The sequence below is a fragment of the Ranitomeya imitator genome, chromosome 1, assembly GCF_032444005.1.
Source record: "Ranitomeya imitator isolate aRanImi1 chromosome 1, aRanImi1.pri, whole genome shotgun sequence".
Classification (NCBI taxonomy): domain Eukaryota; kingdom Metazoa; phylum Chordata; class Amphibia; order Anura; family Dendrobatidae; genus Ranitomeya; species Ranitomeya imitator.
The window spans coordinates 496,481,885-496,503,545 of NC_091282.1; the positions used below are offsets into that span (position 1 = coordinate 496,481,885).

General features: G+C 41.2%; 1 protein-coding gene across 3 annotated transcripts in view; it reads right to left on the reverse strand.

The window, feature by feature from the left end:
* Positions 1–21,661, reverse strand: part of ADAMTSL1 (ADAMTS like 1) — a 550,804-nt gene that overhangs the window by 136,392 nt on the left and 392,751 nt on the right. For all 3 annotated transcript variants that reach the window (XM_069766222.1, XM_069766229.1, XM_069766237.1), the window contains exon 16: positions 1,962–2,172. In XM_069766222.1, the coding sequence (XP_069622323.1) occupies positions 1,962–2,172 (211 nt within the window). The remainder of the gene's footprint in view (positions 1–1,961; positions 2,173–21,661) is intronic.

Here is a 21,661-nt window from a genome sequence, read left to right on the forward strand (position 1 = left end):
CTTAGACTTAAAGAGAATCTGCAGAGCTGGAGAAGAGAGTGTTATTGGATGACATTTATTAAGAATACATATATATATATATATATATATATATATATATAAAGTAAGACGGTCACTGGTAAAATACTGCAGGGGAGATATGTGTCACTGAGGATGTGAGCCTGAACCTGTAAAAATGCTCCAGCACACTATGTGCAGAAAGGAATTAATCGGCCATATTAAGGGCTAGGTTTTGTGGACAGGTGAAGAGTGGTTGGGAGGCTGTTCACCATATCTCCAACCCAAGGTGTGGTTCAGAAGATAAATGTGGTGCCTTTGGACTCAGTGTTTGGTGTGTCTGGAGATGAGATCTCTAGAGTTGTGCTTGTGTAAACTGTGAAAACTGAACGTTTTTTTCCGTGAGCGGGCGGATCCCTGCAGCCACACACACTGTACTTTGTTTTCCCATTATGCCAGAAGGGCCGTGTTTGGACTGGTTTATGAAGTAGGTTTTTTTTTTTTTAAAAAACAGCTGAAAAACTTAAATGGAAAGTGTTTCTCTGACCACCTCTTTAAGCAGCCGAGTGAGTCATTTTACCACAATGTACACTGTTCAAAAAAATAAAGGGAACACTAAAATCCCAAATCCTAGATATCACTGAATGAAATATTCCAGTTGTAAATCTTTATTCATTAAATAGTGGAATGTGTTGAGAACAATAAAACCTAAAAATGATCAACTTAAATCAAAACTAATATCCCACGGAGGTCTGGAGTTGGAATGATGCTCAAAATCAAAGTGGAAAATGAAGTTACAGGCTGATCCAACTTCACTGGAAATGCCTCAAGATAAGGAAATGATGCTCAGTAGTGTGTGTGGCCAACCGCACCAGCATATGGTCTCACAAGGGGTCTGAGGATCTCATCTCGGTACCTAATGACAGTCAGGCTACCTCTGGCAAGCACATGGAGGGCTGTGCGGCCCTCCAAAAAATGCCACCCCACACCATTACCGACCCACAGCCAAACCGGTCATGCTGAAGGATGTTGCAGGCAGCAGATCGCTCTCCACGGCATCTCCAGACTCTGTCACATCTGCCACATGTGCTCAATGTCAACCTGCTTTCATCTGTGAAGAGTTCTGGGTGCCAGTGGCGAACTTGCCAATCCTGGTGTTTTGTGGCAAAAGCCAAGCGTCCTGCACGGTGTTGGGTTATGAGCACAACCCCCATCTATGGACGTCAGGCACTCAGACCATCCTCATTTATACAGACACATATACATTTGTGGCCTGCTGGAGGTCATTTTGCAGGGCTCTGGCAGTGCTCCTCCAGTTCCTCCTTGCACAAAGGCTGAGGTAGCGGTCCTGCTGCTGGGTTGTTGCCCTCCTACGGCCCCATCCACATCTCCTGGTGTAATGGCCTGTCTCCTGGTAGTGCCTCCAGCCTCTGGACACAATGCTGACAGACACAGCAAACCTTCTTTCCACAGCTTGCATTGATGTGCCATCCTGGATGAGCTGCACTACCTGAGCCACTTGTGTGGGTTGTAGAGTCCGTCTCAGCTACCACGAGTGTGAAAGCACAACCAACATTCAAAAGGTGACAAAAACATCAGCCAGAAAGCATTGGTACTGAGATGTGGTCTGTGGTCCCCACCTGCAGAACCACTCCGTTTTTGAGTGTGTCTTGATAATTGCCAATAATTTCCATCTGTTGTCTATTCCATTTGCACAACAGCATGTAAAATTGATTGTCAAACAGTGTCGCTTCCTAAGTGGACAGTTTGATGTTTGATTTCACAGAAGTTTGATTTCTACTGTTTAAGTGTTCCTTTTATTTTTTTTGAGCAGTGTATATATATTTATATACACATACACTTTAAACACATTATAGCTTGCCAAGTTCCCAAGTTGGGTTATACGATAAGTATATTTTACCATTAGATATTTCTAATTAAACTATTAAGCCTTTTAGTCTTACCAGTTTCCATTCTGCAGGGTACCATGCTGGTGGACAGTCAAAGCGATTACAGGCCTGCACCAAAGTTGGTTTAGGTTGTTTGCAGAAGTCATCGCCTAAGACCACAGTTTCATTTGTCTCTCGTGATAGGAGATGGGAGCAAAATATATCTCTGGTTTGTAATCCCACTCCACAAGTTAAACTGCATGAGCTCCAGTTTCCAATTTCCCACCTGGTTAAAAGAAAAAAATGTATTACAATCAAATATTTTTTTTTTTTGAACGATTGGAAACTCATTTGAATGGTCAAGCCAAAGATGAGTCCAGAAGCCATAATCTTCTTGTAGCTTGGTCAAGTAGGTAGCAGTGCAAATCTGTTGTATATTCCATTTCAGATAATATGCTCTGCTTATGGCTCTTATGGCCGGGTTCAAATGGGCATATTTCTTGGTGGGTATACTGACATAATGGCTGCGGGTCTCACGATCAAACTTACGGCCTCATATGTGTCAGGCTGTAAGTTTGGGTCAGGAGACCTGCGATTAGTCCAGGCATTGCAGTCCATATGCGCATTGTGAAATGCGCCAGTCTGACCATGACCTATCTCTTTATCTATGGAAGATCTTAGAGAAAGGTTTTCTCTATTAACATAGATTCTTTTCTGCAAGAGCAGTGAGATCATTAAACTCTCTGCCAGATGAATTCAAAGTTGGTAAATACCTTTCTACCATAATAGAATTTTACAAGTTATGTGTATTGGATTGCTTACATGGCTTACTGACTCTGGCATTTATTCTGTTTTTCTATATTTTGCAGTGCTTCCATAAAATATATCAGTTGTAACATTGATGGTTGTTTTGGTTTGCTCTGAATCTACATTAGCAATTAATTGAACTTGAGGGACGTTTGCTTTATTTAACCTTACTATGATTGTTTGCACCTTAGTCAAATGAAGACATCTTTACCATATCACTAAACACCTTAGACAAAAACATTCCGATATTTGTCTGTACATGTTTATATATACCTTAAAGGAGTTATATAGTCTTAAGCTACATGTTTGCAGTCACTCTATGGGACTGCAGACTTGAGAATCCTCACATTGCATGAATTGTGACGATCTTCCTATGTCAGCACGGCGGGACCGTAATCGCTAGTATGTGATTTTCATATATGCGGTCACATGCTAACTATTTGTGTGCAGCTTTGATCAATGCAAGTGTATTTAGTGAGGTTGTTCACAGTCTAGTTGTAATGTGGCAGGAAGTATGCAAATCTCATACTTACAGTCACATAACTGCTTGCTCCGAACACTGACGAATTCTCAGTGTGCAGTGCGCATGATGTGAGGATTCATAAGTCTGCAGTCACATAGAGGGACTGCAGACTTGTATCTTAAGATCGGACAACTCCTTTAATCTAAAACTCTATCCTATAAAATCTCATACGTACTTACAAAATGGGCAAAGTTGAACTTTCTTCTACCTACCTTGAAATACTATGACCTGGTTTAACACAGCAGAAGTAGATAAATATAAACTGAAAGCTGAAGAAGTGAAACATGCACGTAGGTGCTTGTGCGGCTTTCCCAACTCCCGTCCCACTATGACCGCAGGTAATGATTAGGATAGTGCTACATGTGAAGCTTTTTACTTATTGGTTTATACTTTGGTTATTGTTGTCAGTTACACTGCTTTCTATCATTGATTACATCTAAGGATTTATCTATGCATCAAACTTGGGTGCATATATTATGCATGGTTATGCCTATGCTTGGGACTTCCACTGTATTGTCCTGTTGGCGGTTGTTTAATTGGATATCACAAATCATGAATTTTCTATATATTTATTAATAAGGAGTAAATCATGTTTTACCGTGTAGTATATTTTTTTTTGGGGGGGGGGCTGATTTTTAGATTCTATATAAGCAATCTTTAATTAAGATTTTGAATTACCGTATATACTCGAGTATAAGCCGAGATTTTCAGCCCAAATTTTTGGGCTGAAAGTGCCCCTCTTGGCTTATACTCGAGTCATGGTCGGCGGTGGGGTCGGCAGGTGAGAGGGAGAGGGCGCTGAGGCATACTTACCTAGTCCCAGCGGTCCTGACGCTCCCCCTGCCGTCCCATGGTCTTCGGTGCTGCAGTTCTTCCTCTATCAGCGGTCACGTGGCACCGCTCATTAGAGAAATGAATAGGCGGCTCCACCTCCCATAGGGGTGGAGCCGCCTATTCATTTCTCTAATCAGCGGTAACGGTGACCGCTGATAGAGGAAGAGGCTGCGGCACCGAAGACAGCTGTACGGGGGAAAGAGCCGGACGCCAGGACCAGGTAAGTATGTAATATTCACCTGTCCGCGTTCCAGCCGCCGGGCGCCGCTCCATCTTCCCGACGTCGCTCCATCTTCCCGGCGTCTCTGCACTCTGACTTTTCAGGTCAGAGGGCGCGATGATGCACATAGTGTGCGCGGCGCCCTCTGCCTGATCAGTCAGAGCAGAGACGCCGGGACGAGACGCCGGAATGAGACACCGGGAGCTGCAAGCAAGAGAGGTGAGTATGTGTTTTTTTTTTACTGCAGCAGCAGCAGCGACAATGGCAGAGCTTTCTATGGGGCAATATGAACGGTGCAAGAGCACTATATGGGGCAGAGCTTTCTATGGGGCAATATGAACGGTGCAAGAGCACTATATGGGGCAGAGCTTTCTATGGGGCAATATGAACGGTGCAAGAGCACTATATGGGGCAGAGCTTTCTATGGGGCAATATGAACGGTGCAAGAGCACTATATGGGGCAGAGCTTTCTATGGGGCAATATGAACGGTGCAGAGCACTATATGGGGCAGAGCTTTCTATGGGGCAATATGAACGGTGCAAGAGCACTATATGGGGCAGAACTATAGGGCAATAATGAACGGTGCAGAGCACTATATGGGGCACAGCTATAGGGCAATAAAGAACGGTGCAGAGCACTATATGGGGCACAGCTATAGGGCAATAATGAACGGTGCAGAGCACTATATGGGGCACAGCTATAGGGCAATAATGAACGGTGCAGAGCACTATATGGGGCAGAGCTATAGGGCAATAATGAACGGTGCAGAGCACTATATGGGGCACAGCTATAGGGCAATAATGAACGGTGCAGAGCAATATATGGGGCAGAGCTATAGGGCAATAATGAACAGTGCAGAGCACTATATGGGGCACAGCTATAGGGCAATAATGAACGGCGCAGAGCAATATATGGGGCAGAGCTATAGGGCAATAATGAATGGCGCAGAGCACTATATGGCACAGCTATGGGGAAATAATGATCTATTTTTATTATTGAAATTCACCGGTAGCTGCTGCATTTCCACCCTAGACTTATACTCGAGTCAATAAGTTTTCCCAGTTTTTTGTGGCAAAATTAGGGGGGTCGGCTTATACTCGGATCGGCTTATACTCGAGTATATACGGTAAATTGATTTCTGCCACAGTGTTCTTGGAAAAAAAATGTCTGACCTTGCTTTGCAAAGGTGATAAATGCTTGAAACTGGTTTTGTCTTCATCATAAAACTACAATTAATGATATCTACATGTATATTTACTTACGTAATCTAATTTAAAAACAGAAAGAGAGAATGGAAAAGCTAATAGAAAAACCTATCGGTCAACTTTGAAGGCTCTAAAAGAAAACTTTACATCACAATGAAAATACTGAGTTCAATGCTGCTGCAGATTAATCTCAACAAAAAGTGTTACACCACATATATCGGAGTCATTCTAAAGTATACCCAATTATAAAACAATTTGTTGATTTGACTCCCATGAAATAGCTGAAAGATTAGGCAAGGAAACAGATAGTTGATGTATTTTACAAACTGGTGGTCATGACAGCTCCAATTGTTATCACTGCCAGATAGAAATTCCATGTCAATGAGAAATTTTCTTTCTAGAAAGAAATGTAAAGCCGAGTAATCATAGCCAGCCTTATCAGCCAGAGCAATTGTCATATTTGGGGGGTCCACAAAGGAGAGAATATCCTAAAAATGAGCATTCATGACTATTAATCTCTCACATATGTGAGCACGCGTGAACTTAGCACTACTTTCTTGACACTGTTCATTTAGGTGACTGGGAACATGTGCAAAGAATAAGTAAATATCAGGACTAAAGTGGAGGAAATTGCAACCAATTGTACAAATGGATTACAGTAATTTCACAATATAATGGTGGAGACTTGACAGTGCGCACTGAAATGTATAATGAAATAAAGATAACACTAGTAAAAAAGCAATTCCGCGACCTCATGGTTGAAAGTAGATTAGGTAATGGGACTGTGATGGGTTAGTGCATTGTAAAAGGAGATTATTCTTGATATAGAGCATTTATATCTTCAGTTCCCATCCTGAGAGGCTATTTACAATTCATTGTGACAAAAGTTAATCTGCACACTGAAAGGAGATCCATGGCTTGTGGGCAACTTTATGAATGTCCAGAAAGAAGAAAAAGTGAATAGCACTGAGATAAATGTAATGAGTTACTTACTGGTATGGAGGGGTACACTCTGAATCATTGGCACATTGTGGGAGTGGAGTCACTTGGTGGAGGGTGCTTGCCAGAAATAAAACATGTAGATAAATCCAAAGGAAGAAGAAAGCAGCAACACTTCTGTTATGTGACGAAGAAACCTTAGTCCTTTATTTCCAATATAAATTCATGGACAAGGTAATCAGAGCAGGGACAGTGCAAGTAAAAGGACGATGGCCGTTTCGCGTTATGCACGCTTCCACGGGTCCAGATATGTCAGGTAGCATGTCATTTCCTTTTTAAAAGCAGTCATGTGACAGCATTTGCATATCATTAAAACATACCATATAGAAAACTAAAATGTTCATATAGAACTCATCATTAACAAATGACATAACAATACAAACATATATCTAATTTCATTGATTGACTAAGTAATACGTATTAACTACCAGAAAAGACAATCAAAAATTTTTTTACAAAAATTCTCTTACAAAAATTTTTTTTACAAACAATTATTTTTACAAAAAGCACGAATAATCCAGACGTTCATTTAGTCCCAACGGACCTTGTGTGTTTGTTTTAATTATCCATTTTGCCTCATGCTTTAACAGAATTTTATTGTGATCACCGCCACAAGGTGGTAAATTAACCACTTCCAAACCTGCAAAACGCATGCAGCGGGGATTGGAATCATGTGCTGTCTGAACGTGCTGTATAAGATGAAGTGAGCCTTTGCCGGTGGAGATGTTCCCGAAATCTAATATTCAGCGATCTATACATGCGTCAATCCGTAAGAATTGGCATTTCTTGGCATCAGACAATGCTCTAAATACATGCGGCAAAATAACTAAATACTAAATATTAACTCACAATGCGTTCAAATTTCTTAATCAGTGGTATTTACAAGTGGTCGGGACCGCCATGGGCATGCCCATCGCTTGCATTTTCGCCAACCTTTTTCTTGCGGATTTTGAAGAAAAATGTATTACTAGTGAAAAAAATCCCTTCTTAAAACACATAAAAAGTTATATACGCTATGTGGACGATATTTTTATCGTCTGGGATGGTAATAAAGTTGAGTTTGACGAGTTTGTTGTATATCTTAATACTGTAAATAATGAAAATATGTGCTTTACATGATGCTTTGGGCAAGATAATCTAAATTTTTTAGACATTGATATTAGTATTCGTGTTTGCAACATTTTAACAAAAGTACATAGAAAATCCACAGCTTCTAATTCGCTGCTGCATTTTGATTCAGCTCATCTTTTTTTACTTAAAAAAGTCTGCCCTATAGCCAAATGCTTCGTCTAAGAAAAATTAATAACAATGACACTTGTTTTCAGCAGCAGTTGGATGCATTAAAAAAGTGTTTTGTCGATAGAGGTTATCCCTTATCATTGTTAAATCAATCTGAACAGCGGGTTAAAAATAAAATGCAAGTTGAGCTCTTGAAAAGAAAACCGCATTCTTTTTTACGTCAGACAGCTACATCTGAGCATAAAAAGTTTTTTAATTTCTGCTTTCAACATACGCCTTTGGATATAGCTATACATGCGTCAATCCGTAAGAATTCGGATTATCGAATGAATTGATTAGCTCTTAATACCCCAAAAGGAAATTTCAAATGTGGGGATTGCAGTTTTTGCCAGTATCATCTAACAGGGAATTTCTTGCAGATTGGCCCTTCGCAACATAAAATAAAGGATTTGATTACTTGCAAGACAAAATATGTTGTTTACATCATCTTTTGTCCTTGTTTTTTCTTTTATATTGGGAAAACCATTAGATCGCTGAATATTAGATTTCGGGAACATTTTCATTCAGTCTCCACCGGCAAAGGCTCACCTCGTCTTATACAGCACATACGTTCAGACAGCACATGATTCCAATCACCGCTGCTTGCGTTTTGCGGGTTTGGAAGTGGCTAATTTACCACCCTGTTGGAGTGATGACAATAAAATTCTGTTAAAGCATGAGGCAAAATGGATAATTAAAACAAATGCGCAAGGTCCGTTGGGACTAAATGAACGTCTGGATTATTCGTGCTTTTTGTAAAAAAAATTTTTTGTAAAAAAAAAATTTTTGTAAGAGAATTTTTGTAAAAATTTTTTTTTATTGTCTTTACTGGTAGTTAATATATTACTTAGTTAATCAACGAAATTAGATATATGTTTGTATTGTTATGTCATTTGTAGGGTTGAGCGAAACGGATCGGACAAATTCAAAAATCGCAGACTTTCGGCAAAGTCGGGTTTCATGAAACCCGACCCGATAATAGTGTGGGATCGGTCATGGGGTCGGCGATCTGCACGCAAAAGTCGCATTTCGTATGACACTTTAGAGCGCCATTTTTCAGCCAATGAAGGAGAACGCAGAGTGTGGGCAGCGTGATGACATAGGTCTCGGTCCCCACCATCTTAGAGAAGGCATGACAGTGATTGGCTTGCTTTCTGCAGCATCACAGGGGCTATAAAGTCGCATGCATGCCGGCCGCCATCTTACTTCTGCCGATCTTAGCATAGGGAGAGGTTGCAGCAGCTTCATCAGAAGAAGGGATATAGTTATGGAGGGAAGATTAACCCCAAAACTGCTTGTGCTGTAGCGATTTCCACTGTCCAAAGCCACCATTTTTTTGCAGGGACAGTGGAGGCTATATTTTTGTGCATCATCTCTGTAGCTTATTAGGCTGCCTTATAAGGCTCCCTGATAGCTGCATTGCTGTTTGCACGCCACTGTGCAAACCAACTGCTTTTTTAAAAGCAAAAATCCTGTTGCTCCTTTCTGCACAGTTATCTTGTTTATTTGTCCACACTTTTGTGTGCAGCAGTCCTTTTTATTGCTGCCATATTTGTCCTGAGATCATTGTAGGGAGATTGAAATTGTACTACAGTCCTTGTATTTTTTCATATATCTTCCAGCCACTTTCTGCCACTTACATTGTGTTGTTTTTGCACAGGGCCTGAGTTTTGGTTCAGTTCAGTTAATGAAGGTCATTCCCCTTTGATTACTGGGCATATAAAATATACACCTGGCCTGAATTGGCAGAATATGCATTACAGGAGCTCGCTTGCCCTGCTGCTAGTGTGCTATCAGAAAGAGTCTTCAGTGTTGCTGGTTCAATACTGACCAAAAAAAGGACACGTCTGGCTACCCAGAATGTTGATGATCTAACCTTCATTAAAATGAACCAATTATGGATTTCAAATTATTTTGCCCCACCTTCCCCTGCTGACATGTAGCTTGCCGGAAAAATGTCTTGCTTTTGGCCTCCTCTTACCGACTTCTCCAATTCCTCCATTTGCAGCTGCTGAATGTCCACCATAGGCCATTTTTATACCTCCCTAAATGGGCTGACTCCCCCCACAGGGCCGTGGTCACAACCTGGTGCAAGCATCTGTGTGAGTGCCGTTTGCCTGGACAGGTGGATGGGCCCACTCTTGGGCGACGGCACTGGCACAGGGTCCCTCATAGTACAATGAAGTGTCTCTGACGGTGGTGGTGCACAACCAACGTCGGACACACCGTCGTAATATGAGGGGCCCTGTGCCAGTACCGCCGCCCACGAGAGAGTGTTCCCCCCCAGCTCGAACAGTGCTCTACCACTTGCAATACTTACCTCTCCCTGCTCCACCACTGTGTAGTCTGTGTTGTTAAATACTTCAATGGCACTACCAATACAAATTTGTTGAAATGATAGATGATAGATAAAATATACAGGGGTCCTGGCCTCCATTTAGACCAGTTAATACTTTGCGCCTACTACCACTGTCTGCTACTCAGCAGAGGAGCCCACCCCTGTACCCAGCCATGCCACCTATTTAGTCCTGTTACCAATATTTAACTGCATTTAGCCTACTTTATTCTTTGGGCCTACTAACTGTGTCTGCCACTCATTACAGCTGTCCTCCACTGAACAAAGCAATGCCGCCTGTTTAGTCCTGTTACCAATTTTGAACTGCATTTAGCCTACTTTATTATTTGGGCCTACTAACTGTGTCTGCTACTCATTACAGTTGTCCTCCACTGAACAAAGCAATGTCGCCTGTTTAGTCCTGTTACCAATTTTGAACTGCATTTAGCCTACTTTATTATTTGGGCCTACTAACTGTGTCTGCTACTCATTACAGTTGTCCTCCACTGAACAAAGCAATGTCGCCTGTTTAGTCCTGTTACCAATTTTAAACTGCATTTAGCCTACTTTATTATTTGGGCCTACTAACTGTGTCTGCCACTCATTACAGTTGTCCTCCACTGAACAAAGCAATGTCGCCTGTTTAGTCCTGTTACCAATTTTAAACTGCATTTAGCCTACTTTATTATTTGGGCCTATATATGTGTTTCCTCCTCATCATGCCCATTGCCCAGCCACTGCTAGATGAGTCTGCTGGTACATTGACCCAGACCACTACATTCCCCTTGCACTCTACACAGCCAGAATCTGAACCTGCTGAAAGTCAGGTTCCCCTTCCCACATAATATACCACCTTACACGGGGACAAAGAAGAAAGTGCAGATGAAAGTGCAGGTTCCTTCATCAGGTGGGGGGGCATACTCGTTGGACACGTCACTGGCACAGGGCCCCTCATAGTACACAAAAGTGTCTCTGTCAGTGGGAGGCGCCACCCGCCGTCAAACACACCGCCGTACTAGGAGGGGCCCTGTGCCAGTGCCATCAAGTGGGCCCCCCCTGCTTGCTCAGGATCACAGCACTTGCAAAGTTGAAATACTTACCTCTCCCTGCCCCACCGCCGTGACGTATTCCGCGTTTCCTGGGCCCACAAAAATCTTGAGCCATCCCTACCCCCCACAACTTTAGACAAATGACCCCCAGTTTTCAATGCCTAACTATTATTATAAAGTAAATTAAGATTGACAAGCTTAAGTAATAAGAATTGATGTTTTTGGCATTAAAATGGGCTCTGTAGGTGTTTTCCTGTCCTCCACTCCTGCAGACTTTGATTCCCCATTGACTTGCATTGGGTTTCCTGTTTCAGTCGGCCCCCGACTTTTCGCAATAATCGGCCGATTTCACCCGACCCGACTTTTGACAAACTCGGGTTTCGAGAAACCTGACTCGATCTGAAAAAAGTAAAAGTCGCTCAACTCTAGTCATTTGTTAATGATGAGTTCTATATGAACGTTTTAGTTTTCTATATGGTATGTTTTAATGATATGCAAATGCTGTCACATGACTGCTTTTAAAAAGGAAATGACATGCTACCTGACATATCTGGACCCGTGGAAGCGTGCATAATGCGAAACGGCCGTCGTTCTTTTACTTGCACTGTAACTGCTCTTATTACCTTGTCCAAGAATTTATATTGGAAATAAAGGACTAAGGTTTCTTCATCACATAACGGAAGTGTTGCTGCTTTCTTCTTCCTTTGGATTGAACTTTATGAATGTATCTATCCTAAAAGGATGGACAAGAAATGTCACAAATTGTGAGAGCTGAAGAATGACCTTAGCTTTTACTAGAACAGAAATATATTTTAGTAAAAGTAGGAAAGAGAATCATGTACAGCATACATCATACACTCTATGCCATGAACATCATGCAATACAGCAATTCCCATATTGGAATTTTATGTAGCTCTTCCAAAAACTCACTTAGGGTATGTGCACACGTTGCGGATTCTCTGCGGATCCGCAGCGCTTTTTGTAGTGCAGAAATGCTGCAGATCTGCAATTGATTTACAGTACAATGTACTGTAAATCAATGAGAAAAAAAAATGCTGTGCACACTTTGCGGAAAATCCGCTGTGGAAACGCTGCGGATTAAAAGAAGTAGCATGTCACTTCTTTTTTGTGAATCTGCAGCGTTTTTGTACCCATTCCATTATAGAAAACCGCAGGGGTAAAAAACGCAGCAAATCCGCAAGAAAACCCGCAGCAAAACGCACAAAAAACGCTGCGGAACCGCACAAAAAAACGCAACAAGTCCGCAGGTGCATTTTCTGCCAGGAGAGGCAGAATCTGCACCAGAAATTCCTAAGCCCAATCCATGTGCACATAGCCTTACAAGTGTTGTTGTTGTAGACATGCCAAGAACTGATACCTAAAGGCTTTTTCCCAATGTAATAAGATACTAGTATTTTGGCACAGAGGTGGACACTGCCAGCGAAGGACCCTGCCTTGTCAGCTCCTCCAACCCGCAAGGCCATGCTCAATCTGCGTAAACGCAAGCACATTGACATGTGTATTCACATTAGGCACATATGGAAACAAACATGGATTTTAGGATGTTGTGCCGTGAGGTGCCTGCGGGTGTCGGGTCTCCAGGGACATCACGCAGTCATCAGCTCCAGGAGAGAAATCTCATTTAAACTAGACTAGAAAACTGCTCACAGTAGCCTGGACCTGTTCAAGAAGGACACAGGGGTTATCTATCATATACTAGGCCTTGAGCCCTCCAAAGTCCCTCAGAATCTTGAGCGTTTCCGTGAATGGGCGGTTGTTCTTGGAGACACACCAATCATGAGTGGTCGACATTATTGGGAGGTGACTGTGAAGAAGTCCAATGAGTTCCACATCGGAGTTGCAGATGCTGACATGTCCAGAGATGAATACATATGGAAACAAGCAAATATAAAATATGGACATACACATAACAATGTCACCCCCCTGGAAGAAGCAGAAAGGGCAAAACGTGCGTCAGGGCGCTGGGGAAACTGCGGGATCACGGACACCACTGGGACATCCATATAGGTAACCTAGTACATCTGGGTACATATTATGGGCTCGGGATATTGGAGTTATATCTACATTTGGATCACAACGCTACTGCATTCGATAGTATCATCGCATTTCTTTAAATTGCGTTATACACAGGACACTCTAGCATGGATATAGGATGGGATGCGGCTAGCACCTAATATGGGATCTATGTGAGTCTGTGGACTTTAATTATCGGGCACATTTGGTAGTTAGGCTGTTTTCCAGTACTCCTATTCATTTATTTTGGCATGGCAATTTGTGTTTCTCTGCATGGTTCCCCCATGGGGTATGGTTCGGATTAAAATGTAGGTAGCTTTTTTAAACATGTATGTTTATTTGTTTCTATTGTTCTGAAATAAAATTGATTGAATTTTAATCTATGGTTGGCTTATTTAAGAGGGCGGTAATTTGACCGCCATCTTTCTGTGGTTTACATAATTAGGAAGTACCATAACAGGTATATATTTGGACTCCTCCTTTTGAATAATAACACATGACATGTAATAAAATATGGGTGCACATCCTTTATCTGGATCACACATTTCATGGATACTGTCCCAGGCAGTTGAAATTAGGAGAGACATACATGAGTGTTTTAGGTTCTGTGCTGCAGCTGTATGTTCTGCACAATGTTCCAGCTTATTATGAACTGACCTATCATTTTTAAGGTTTACCAACTAATTTGTAACATGTTCCACTTTAACGGTTTAACAAAAGTGAAGACTCTAATCTGCTTGTAAACTTCACAAAGGGTTTCCCGCCTTGGACAAATCTACTCACTGTACACAATATATCGACCATATTCTACTCTGCTCTCAAAACAGAATTTTCTTTCTACGATTGCCTACATTTACCGTAGGTATAGCACCTTAATACTTTGTAATAAAAACCCATCAATCCTTTAACACTTCACAATATGAGACAACGTTTTCTAAGTAGTCAGAGAAAGTTTCAAAGCTTTTTTGATATCTCCTGAAAGTAGCACAGGAAGGTGCGTGACTCACATTTATATTAGCCCATATATTAATCCATACATTCTGCATATTCCAATGCAATTAGTATAACAATTGTCACGTGCACAGTAAATGCATAAAGCAGTAACAAATAAGCTGATGAAAATGTATTACTTATATAAGTTATGTATGTGCATATATATCATATAATATTATTTGTCTATTAGCAAAATGTATGGTCTTGTCCAGCTTTAGACTGGGATTAAACCGAGGTCACGCATTTTCTTAATTTCTGGAACACACATTTAGTTAATTTCTGGTGACTAAAAGATTGAAACATGACATCCACTCTATTTATTACCATGTCATTGGTATTTAGCCATGTGACATGTTGTTGTGGTCAAAATCACAGCTAAGCTCCAATCTTACATATTAAATTAACCAGTCAGCAGAGTTTTTGTTATTTCAAGAGGACCTGTCAACGGTTCAAAAGTGACAGGTTTTCGCTCTCATATTATTTTAACTGCTCCTAAATGGGTTAGCCAGGACTCTTTAATTTATTTTACTATGGGTCTAAGAACTAACAGGCAGGCATGACCTGCTTGTTGTGACCGGCACTGACCGTTCCTGCTCTCAATTAAGCAGCTTTAGATGACATCACAAGAATAGAGGATGGGCTTTTCTTCAGTTCTGTTCAGAAGTTCTGTTCTGAATGACATCCGACTCCCTAATGCCCAACTGCGGGGGGCTGAATGTCAGTTAGCATGACATCGGCAGTCATGTCTCATCCACAAAGCAGCCTGGAAATTGAAAAGCTGCTCTGATGACAAGGATCAGCTGAATCGCTGGCAAGAGCAGGTGCCAGGTAGAACACTCTACTAACTCTGCTTTATTTTGTTTTTCCTAATGGCCTAAAAATTAAGTCCTGGACAACCCATTAAAGTAATCCATTGTATTATTTATTTATTTTTATTTTTTAAATCCATCATATAATTCCTGAGATCTGGGACTTTTTTTTATTATGAGCCAATTTTACAGCATTTTCCAAAAAGGAGTTAAAGTTCTAAAATAACTCAACAAAAATTGCTGTGTGATCGTTTTATTTTCTTGTAAAACGTTCTGCTAGCTTTTATTAATTTGCCAACTATTTAACCACAAAACAGAAAATTTGTACTGAATTTCAAAAATGTATTCTTACAAAGTTCTAGAAGTGCAGCATTTAATCACTGCAACAATCAAAAAGAAAGGGCTTGTACAAACATGAAACAAAACAAAAGAAAGTACTCATGGCTATTTGCAAACAAATTGGAAGGGAACAAATGCACAAAAACTCTCTCAGGCCAATCTGATATTAGCCTGGAATGTACACTTTGCTTTTATGCAGCTAAATCTCCTTGGCTGAGTGGTTTCCTAAAGTTTGCAGCAATCTACAATATTCTAGTTCTCTCTTTGAGCTCACTGTTTTTTTCCTTCTTGGCAAAATCTGCAGGAAATAGTAAGCGGTCCACTTTGTTTAGCTTGTGCTTTGAAAATCTTCCAAGTTTCATAGCACAAAAATGTACAATGTCATTCTACCAGCAAAGCACAAGCTGAATTATTGTACTTGCTCTATTCTGAAATGATGTGAAAATAAAGATACTGTGGGCTGCTAATTTCAAGGATTGTGACTGTAAATAGTAACATAATGCATTATCGCCTTCAACTGTGGTTACAATGACAAAAGGATATCCAACGGCTCAACCTCTCCGAGAAAGGGTCAAGCGTATCCAGTTTGACAAAATACATATCTGAAAAATGTATATTTAGAAGAATTTGCACTTTTTTCTTATATTTTTAAATTAGTGTAAAAATGCACAATACAAGAAATAGAATGTAAGAACTTCAGATTTACATTAAAACAAAATTCAGAAATAAGTTGTACAAGTTCAAGTCTACAACAGGCAGGAAATTGTTAAATTGGCATGGGCAGGGTCCCTTATTTTGGTAACAAGCACTTTCCTGCAGTGACAGTGTTGCGGTTAAGCTGGTTAAATTTGAGGCTGGACACGGAGCCAGAGACTGATCTACTGTCAAAATGTGACTTTTAACCAACAGTAAGGACATTGTGCAAGGAAGCTAAAGTATAATAAGACCAAATTCACTAGGCAAGTGGAAAAACAATTAAAGAGAGGGGCTGTCTGAAAAAATTTGGATAGTGCACAGTGACTTATTGATGTTGTCACGCTCAGCTTGGGGCTGATTTGTGACCATCAGTGTATAACCTTAAATAAAGAATTAACAGTAAAAGAGATTTACAAAATTAAATAATGATTAATGCCACACAGAAACCACCGACCAAATGCCCTAAGTACCTCATTAACTCTATTACAGGGCTCATAAAGTTGGAGCGGTTGGTTATTTAGTCAGGTGGCAAGACAGATTGTTCATGTGGATAATAAAGATTTTGAGCAGGTAGATTTAATACCGTTAATGCATTTACTTCAATTCAATTGTGAGCTGAACAAAATGGCAGCACAGTGTGAGACAGGATTATGAGAAAACCAAATAGTCTTAAGCTTAATTTCGAGCTGATCACACAAGTTCTAAGCATATGGAATCCACTCTGCATTGTGTCAGGACTACAGGAAATACAGGACTTTCCTATAATAACTAAACAAAAGAAATTGGGAAGGGAGGGAGTTATTAAAAACTAATACGTTTCTGTTTCAATTGGCTTTAGTTTTTACATGATCCTTGATGGACCTGTTATGATAATAATAATCTTCATTTTTATAGAGCACTAACATATTTGGCAGCGCTTTACATACATTATCACCTCTGTCCCCGATGGGGCTCACAATCTAAATTCCCTATCACTATGTCTTTGGAATGTGGGAGGAAACCGGAGAACCCGGAGGAAACCAACGCAAACATGGGGAGAACATACAGGCTCCTTGCAGATGTTTTGGGATTTGAACCCAGGACTCCAGTGCTAACCACTGAGCCACCATGCTGCCCTGAGACATTTGGGTTGCATGGTGGCTCAGTGGTTAGCGCTGTTACTTTGCAGCGCTAAGGGCAGGGTTACCAACATGACTTTTTTTTTTCTGGACAGCTGACCAAAAAATCACGGGCAGACAATATTTTTTACAGACACATCGGAAAATTATAATAAATCATCATGATTGTAAGAGATACATGTCTACAGCTCATAATTCTGACCGGAAGACAGATAATCAGTAGCACTCACTGTAAACTGTAAAATGATGACAATTACTGTCAAAATAATCTGTATGTTTTTCCAGCTTCAAAAAAATCACTGACACCTTACAGTTTTTTTTTATGGACAACTCAATAAAGTGCGCTAGTTTTAAAGCCGATCTTGGAATTTGTAAGTATTTGGCACCACTGGCTGAGGGACTGGCTTAAAATCCCACCAAACACAACATCTTCAAAGAGTTTGCATGGGTTCCTGTTGTGAATTCCGCTCTTGGGCTCCCTCCGGTGGTTGTAAGTGGCACTTTTGTGAGTTCTGCTCTTGGGCTCCCTCTTGTGGTTTCTAGTGGTATGGCTGCTCCTTGGAGTTAGCTGTCATCAGCTGCCTCCACTTATTGTCCGCTATTTAAGTCTGGCTCTTTATTCAGCCTGTGCCACTTGTCTATGTTCCTAGCTGGATTCACATCTCTGCTTGGATTCTCCTGGTTTCCTGACCAGTTCTGCAAAGATAAGTTCTGGCTTTGCTCATTTCAGTCCACATGTTGTGGACTTATTGTTCTGTGCATTCTATATTTGTCCAGTTGTCAGTATGGATTTTTTCTGTTAGCTGCAAGCTCTGGGAAGCAGATTTACCCTCCACACCTTTAGTCAGGTGTGGAGATTTTGTAAACTCTGTGTGGATTGTTTTGTAGTTTTTATACTGACCGCACAGTATCCTTTCCTGTCCTGTCTATCAAGCTAGACTGGCCTCCTGTGCTAAAATCTGATTTCATTCTGCGTGTGTTATTTTCCCCTCCTCTCACCGTCAATATTTGTGGGGGGCTATCTTTCCTTTGGGGATTTTCTCTGAGGCAGGATAGGTTTCCTGTTTCCATCTTTAGGGGAAGTTAGATCTTAGGCTGTGTCGAGGGGTCTAGGGAGCGTCAGGTACCCCCCACGGCTATTTTTAGTTGCGCTGCTGGGTTCAGGGTTTGCGGTCAGATACCACCTCCTTCAGAGCTTGTCTCGTGTTGTTCCTAAACCACCAGATCATAACAGGTTCCCTCTGGGTTCTCCAAAGGCATACTGACAAGGAATTTAATTGTGCGCCCCAATTGGGACAGTAATGATGCTGTATATAAAGTGCTGCAAAATACCATGGCGCTATATTAGCAAAGCAGAATAAATATGTAGTTTATTTCCAAAATTGCTTTAATCATGGATAAATGAACACAGCAGACCATGGTATTATGAGTCTAAAAATACTGATTACTCTCTTGCAATGTGCATTATACATGCACTGAAAACAATATACTATTTTATCTCAAGTGTACCATTCCAGTTACATTAAGCTGCATGTATACATACTGGGTTTTGCCATATTTATTTCTTTTCTTAAAAACTTGTAGTGTTTCCAAAAACAAAGTGCCAAAAATGCCAATATCAGCGGGATTAGCTGACAGTCTAATCTGTATGGAGGATTCCCGCCTCTACCCTGAGAGAAGATGTCAGGGGAGAGAAGAATCCGGCCTGCTGACTTTTAGCAGCTGATCCATCTATTTTGCAGGGAGATAAGCCACTGCTAAAGTCATCTGACTATGGCTCTATCATAGAGAACAGAGAAGTGCTTGGATGAGCCATGTGTTCCTATGTATGGGGGAGTAGGGAGCGATAACTGTCAGCCAAACGATCAATAGAGCAGAAGCTACCTAATGGGTATGGAAATCTTTAGGTATGAATTTCATGGAATGATGCAACCAATAATTGTAGCATGTGCTCGTCTCCTAGCAGGTAGCTCCTACACTTGTATGCTATGCAGCCAAGCACTCATAGCCAATCATGTCAGGATGTGACTGGTTTGAGAAATTTAATACCCATGTAAACTTAAAAATTAGAGATGGAAGATAAACAACTAACTAATGTGACATAAGCCCCAGTAGGAAGTAATGTGGAGTACCATACAGCAAGATTCAATATAAAATGTACATATTTTATGGCCAGTGCAATCTTAATCTTGTTTTTGTAGATGTTCAAGCAAAATGCCATGATCACAAAAAGCTACCATTAATATTAAATAGTTTTCCCAGGATGTGTTTGTTTTTCCCCAATGGGGCGAAGAACTTACAGGCGAGTAGTTGCTAATGACCTTCCTGTTCTTCCCAGCGCTAATTTCTGCTAGCTCAGAGCAGTCACAAACCACTCCTGTGAGCAATTCTCTCACTTCCTGTAACGCTATGTCCCTCTGCTCTGTTGATGGAGTATCATTGCCAATGTCATGCTGATTGACAATCGGCTAACCGCTCTCTAAATGCAGATAGATGGCTGTCAATCAGCATGATGTCAGCAGTGACACCCGTCTACAGAGTAGACTGGAAGAGGAAGAGCTGCTCATGAGGTCAAATGAAAGAGTGTTTAAAGGGAACCTGTCACCCCCAAAATCGAAAATGAGCTAAGCCCACCTGCATCAGGGGCTTATCTACAACATTCTGTAATGCTGTAGATAAGCCCTCGATGTATCTGAAAGATGAGAAAAAGTGGTTAGATTATACTCACCCAGGGGCGGTCCGCTGCGGTCCGGTCCGATGGGCGTTGCGGTCCGGTCTCCCATCTTCTTACGATGACGTTCTCTTCTTGTCTTCACCCTGCGGCTCCAGCGCAGGCGTATTTTGTCTGTCCTGTTGAGGGCAGAGCAAAGTACTGCAGTGTGCAGGCGCCGTGAAAGGTCAGAGAGGCCCAGCACTTGCGCACTGCAGTACTTTGCTTTGCCCTCAACAGGGCAGACAAAGTACGCCTGCGCCGGAGCTGCAGCGTGAAGACGAGAAGAGGTCATCATCATAAGAAGATGGGAGGCCCCGGACCTCAATGCCCATCAGATCGGAACGCCCCTGGGTGAGTATAATCTATCCTCTTTTTCTCATCTTTCAGGATACATCGGGGGCTTATCTACAGCATTACAGAATGCTGTAGATAAGCCCCTGATGCCGGTGGGCTTACCTCACCCTCGATTTTGGGGGTGACAGGTTCCCTTTAACTGTCAGTAGGAAGGGACTGTGAATGACCTGAACTGGCAGAGATCAGTGGCAGTCAGAACAGGCAGGTAGTTCTTAGCCTCACAGGGAAAAATAAGCATAGTCCCAGGTAACCCCTTTAACTATTTATGAATGATTTCTAAAAAATGTAGCATTCCACTCTAGTATGTAATGAGTTAATGTTGATGTTACTCAGTTTTTTATTTTCTCATTTCAGTTACTGGTCTGTATGAATGGGAATCGATTCTTGTCAAACACACATCCAAACTAATTGTCACAAGTAAGACCTGGCCTTGTGTGACATATAAAACGGTGCTTTTTACCACTACCTCTGTTTGATATGTCTAGTGTAACGATTCTAAATAACTGTCAAATTTCATGATGAAAAATGAAAACGACAAAATATGTAAGTTTTCACATCCCATAGATACAAAATGGATATTCCTTCTATACTCATGTACAGTATGTTGCCATCAATTGGCTTTAATTTTCTTGTGGAAAAGTTTCTACTTGAAACTATGTTTAAGAATGAATACATGTGGTTTAGAGAAAATTATAGATTGGAAATATAAAAAATAAACCATGAATTATACAGATATCACTTTCAATGCAACATCAAAATTCTATAAGCAGACATTTTTGCATTTTCCCTAGTCATCCAAAGAGGGCATTCAGAAATCCATGTGTTTGCCAGCAAAACAACCCGTCAGCTGTACGGAGCTGATTCACAAATGTTCTTGAAAATTTGCAACATATCTGCTTTATTTGAATATGATGAATATTTCCCAAATGCGCCAATTTTTGCAGGAGGGTAGACCATTTAAAGTATTTGGTGGGGCTTAGAATCAACATGTCCAATCCTTTTCCTTTCACAGTAAGGAAAAGGATTGGACAGGTTCATTTCATTTCATTTCCTGCACATTTTATGTATGCTCTTGTCTACACAGCAGGAGGACTTGACTTGAGGGCTCGGGACGTCTAGTCCTGTGATTATAATCTCCTGCTGATAAAACACTGATATTATGCTTATGTATTAAGCACTGTACTTTTTGTTTATTAAAGCTTAAAACTTTAAGGGAATGTGCTTACATTAAGTATTTGCAGCAGAAATTTCTGCAAAAAATCTGCGTCTCATAGCAACTGCGTAAGGCCAGTTTCACACTTACGTTCCCCTGATGTGCGGCGGACTGCGGACTTCCTCCGTGAAGCCCCGCCCTCGGCTGCACCTCCCCGCATGCGACCTGCGTACCTATATTTAACATTAGGCACGCAGGTCGTGCGGCTGACGCAGCCATGTAGTAATTTTTTTTTGCTGCATCATCAAAACGACG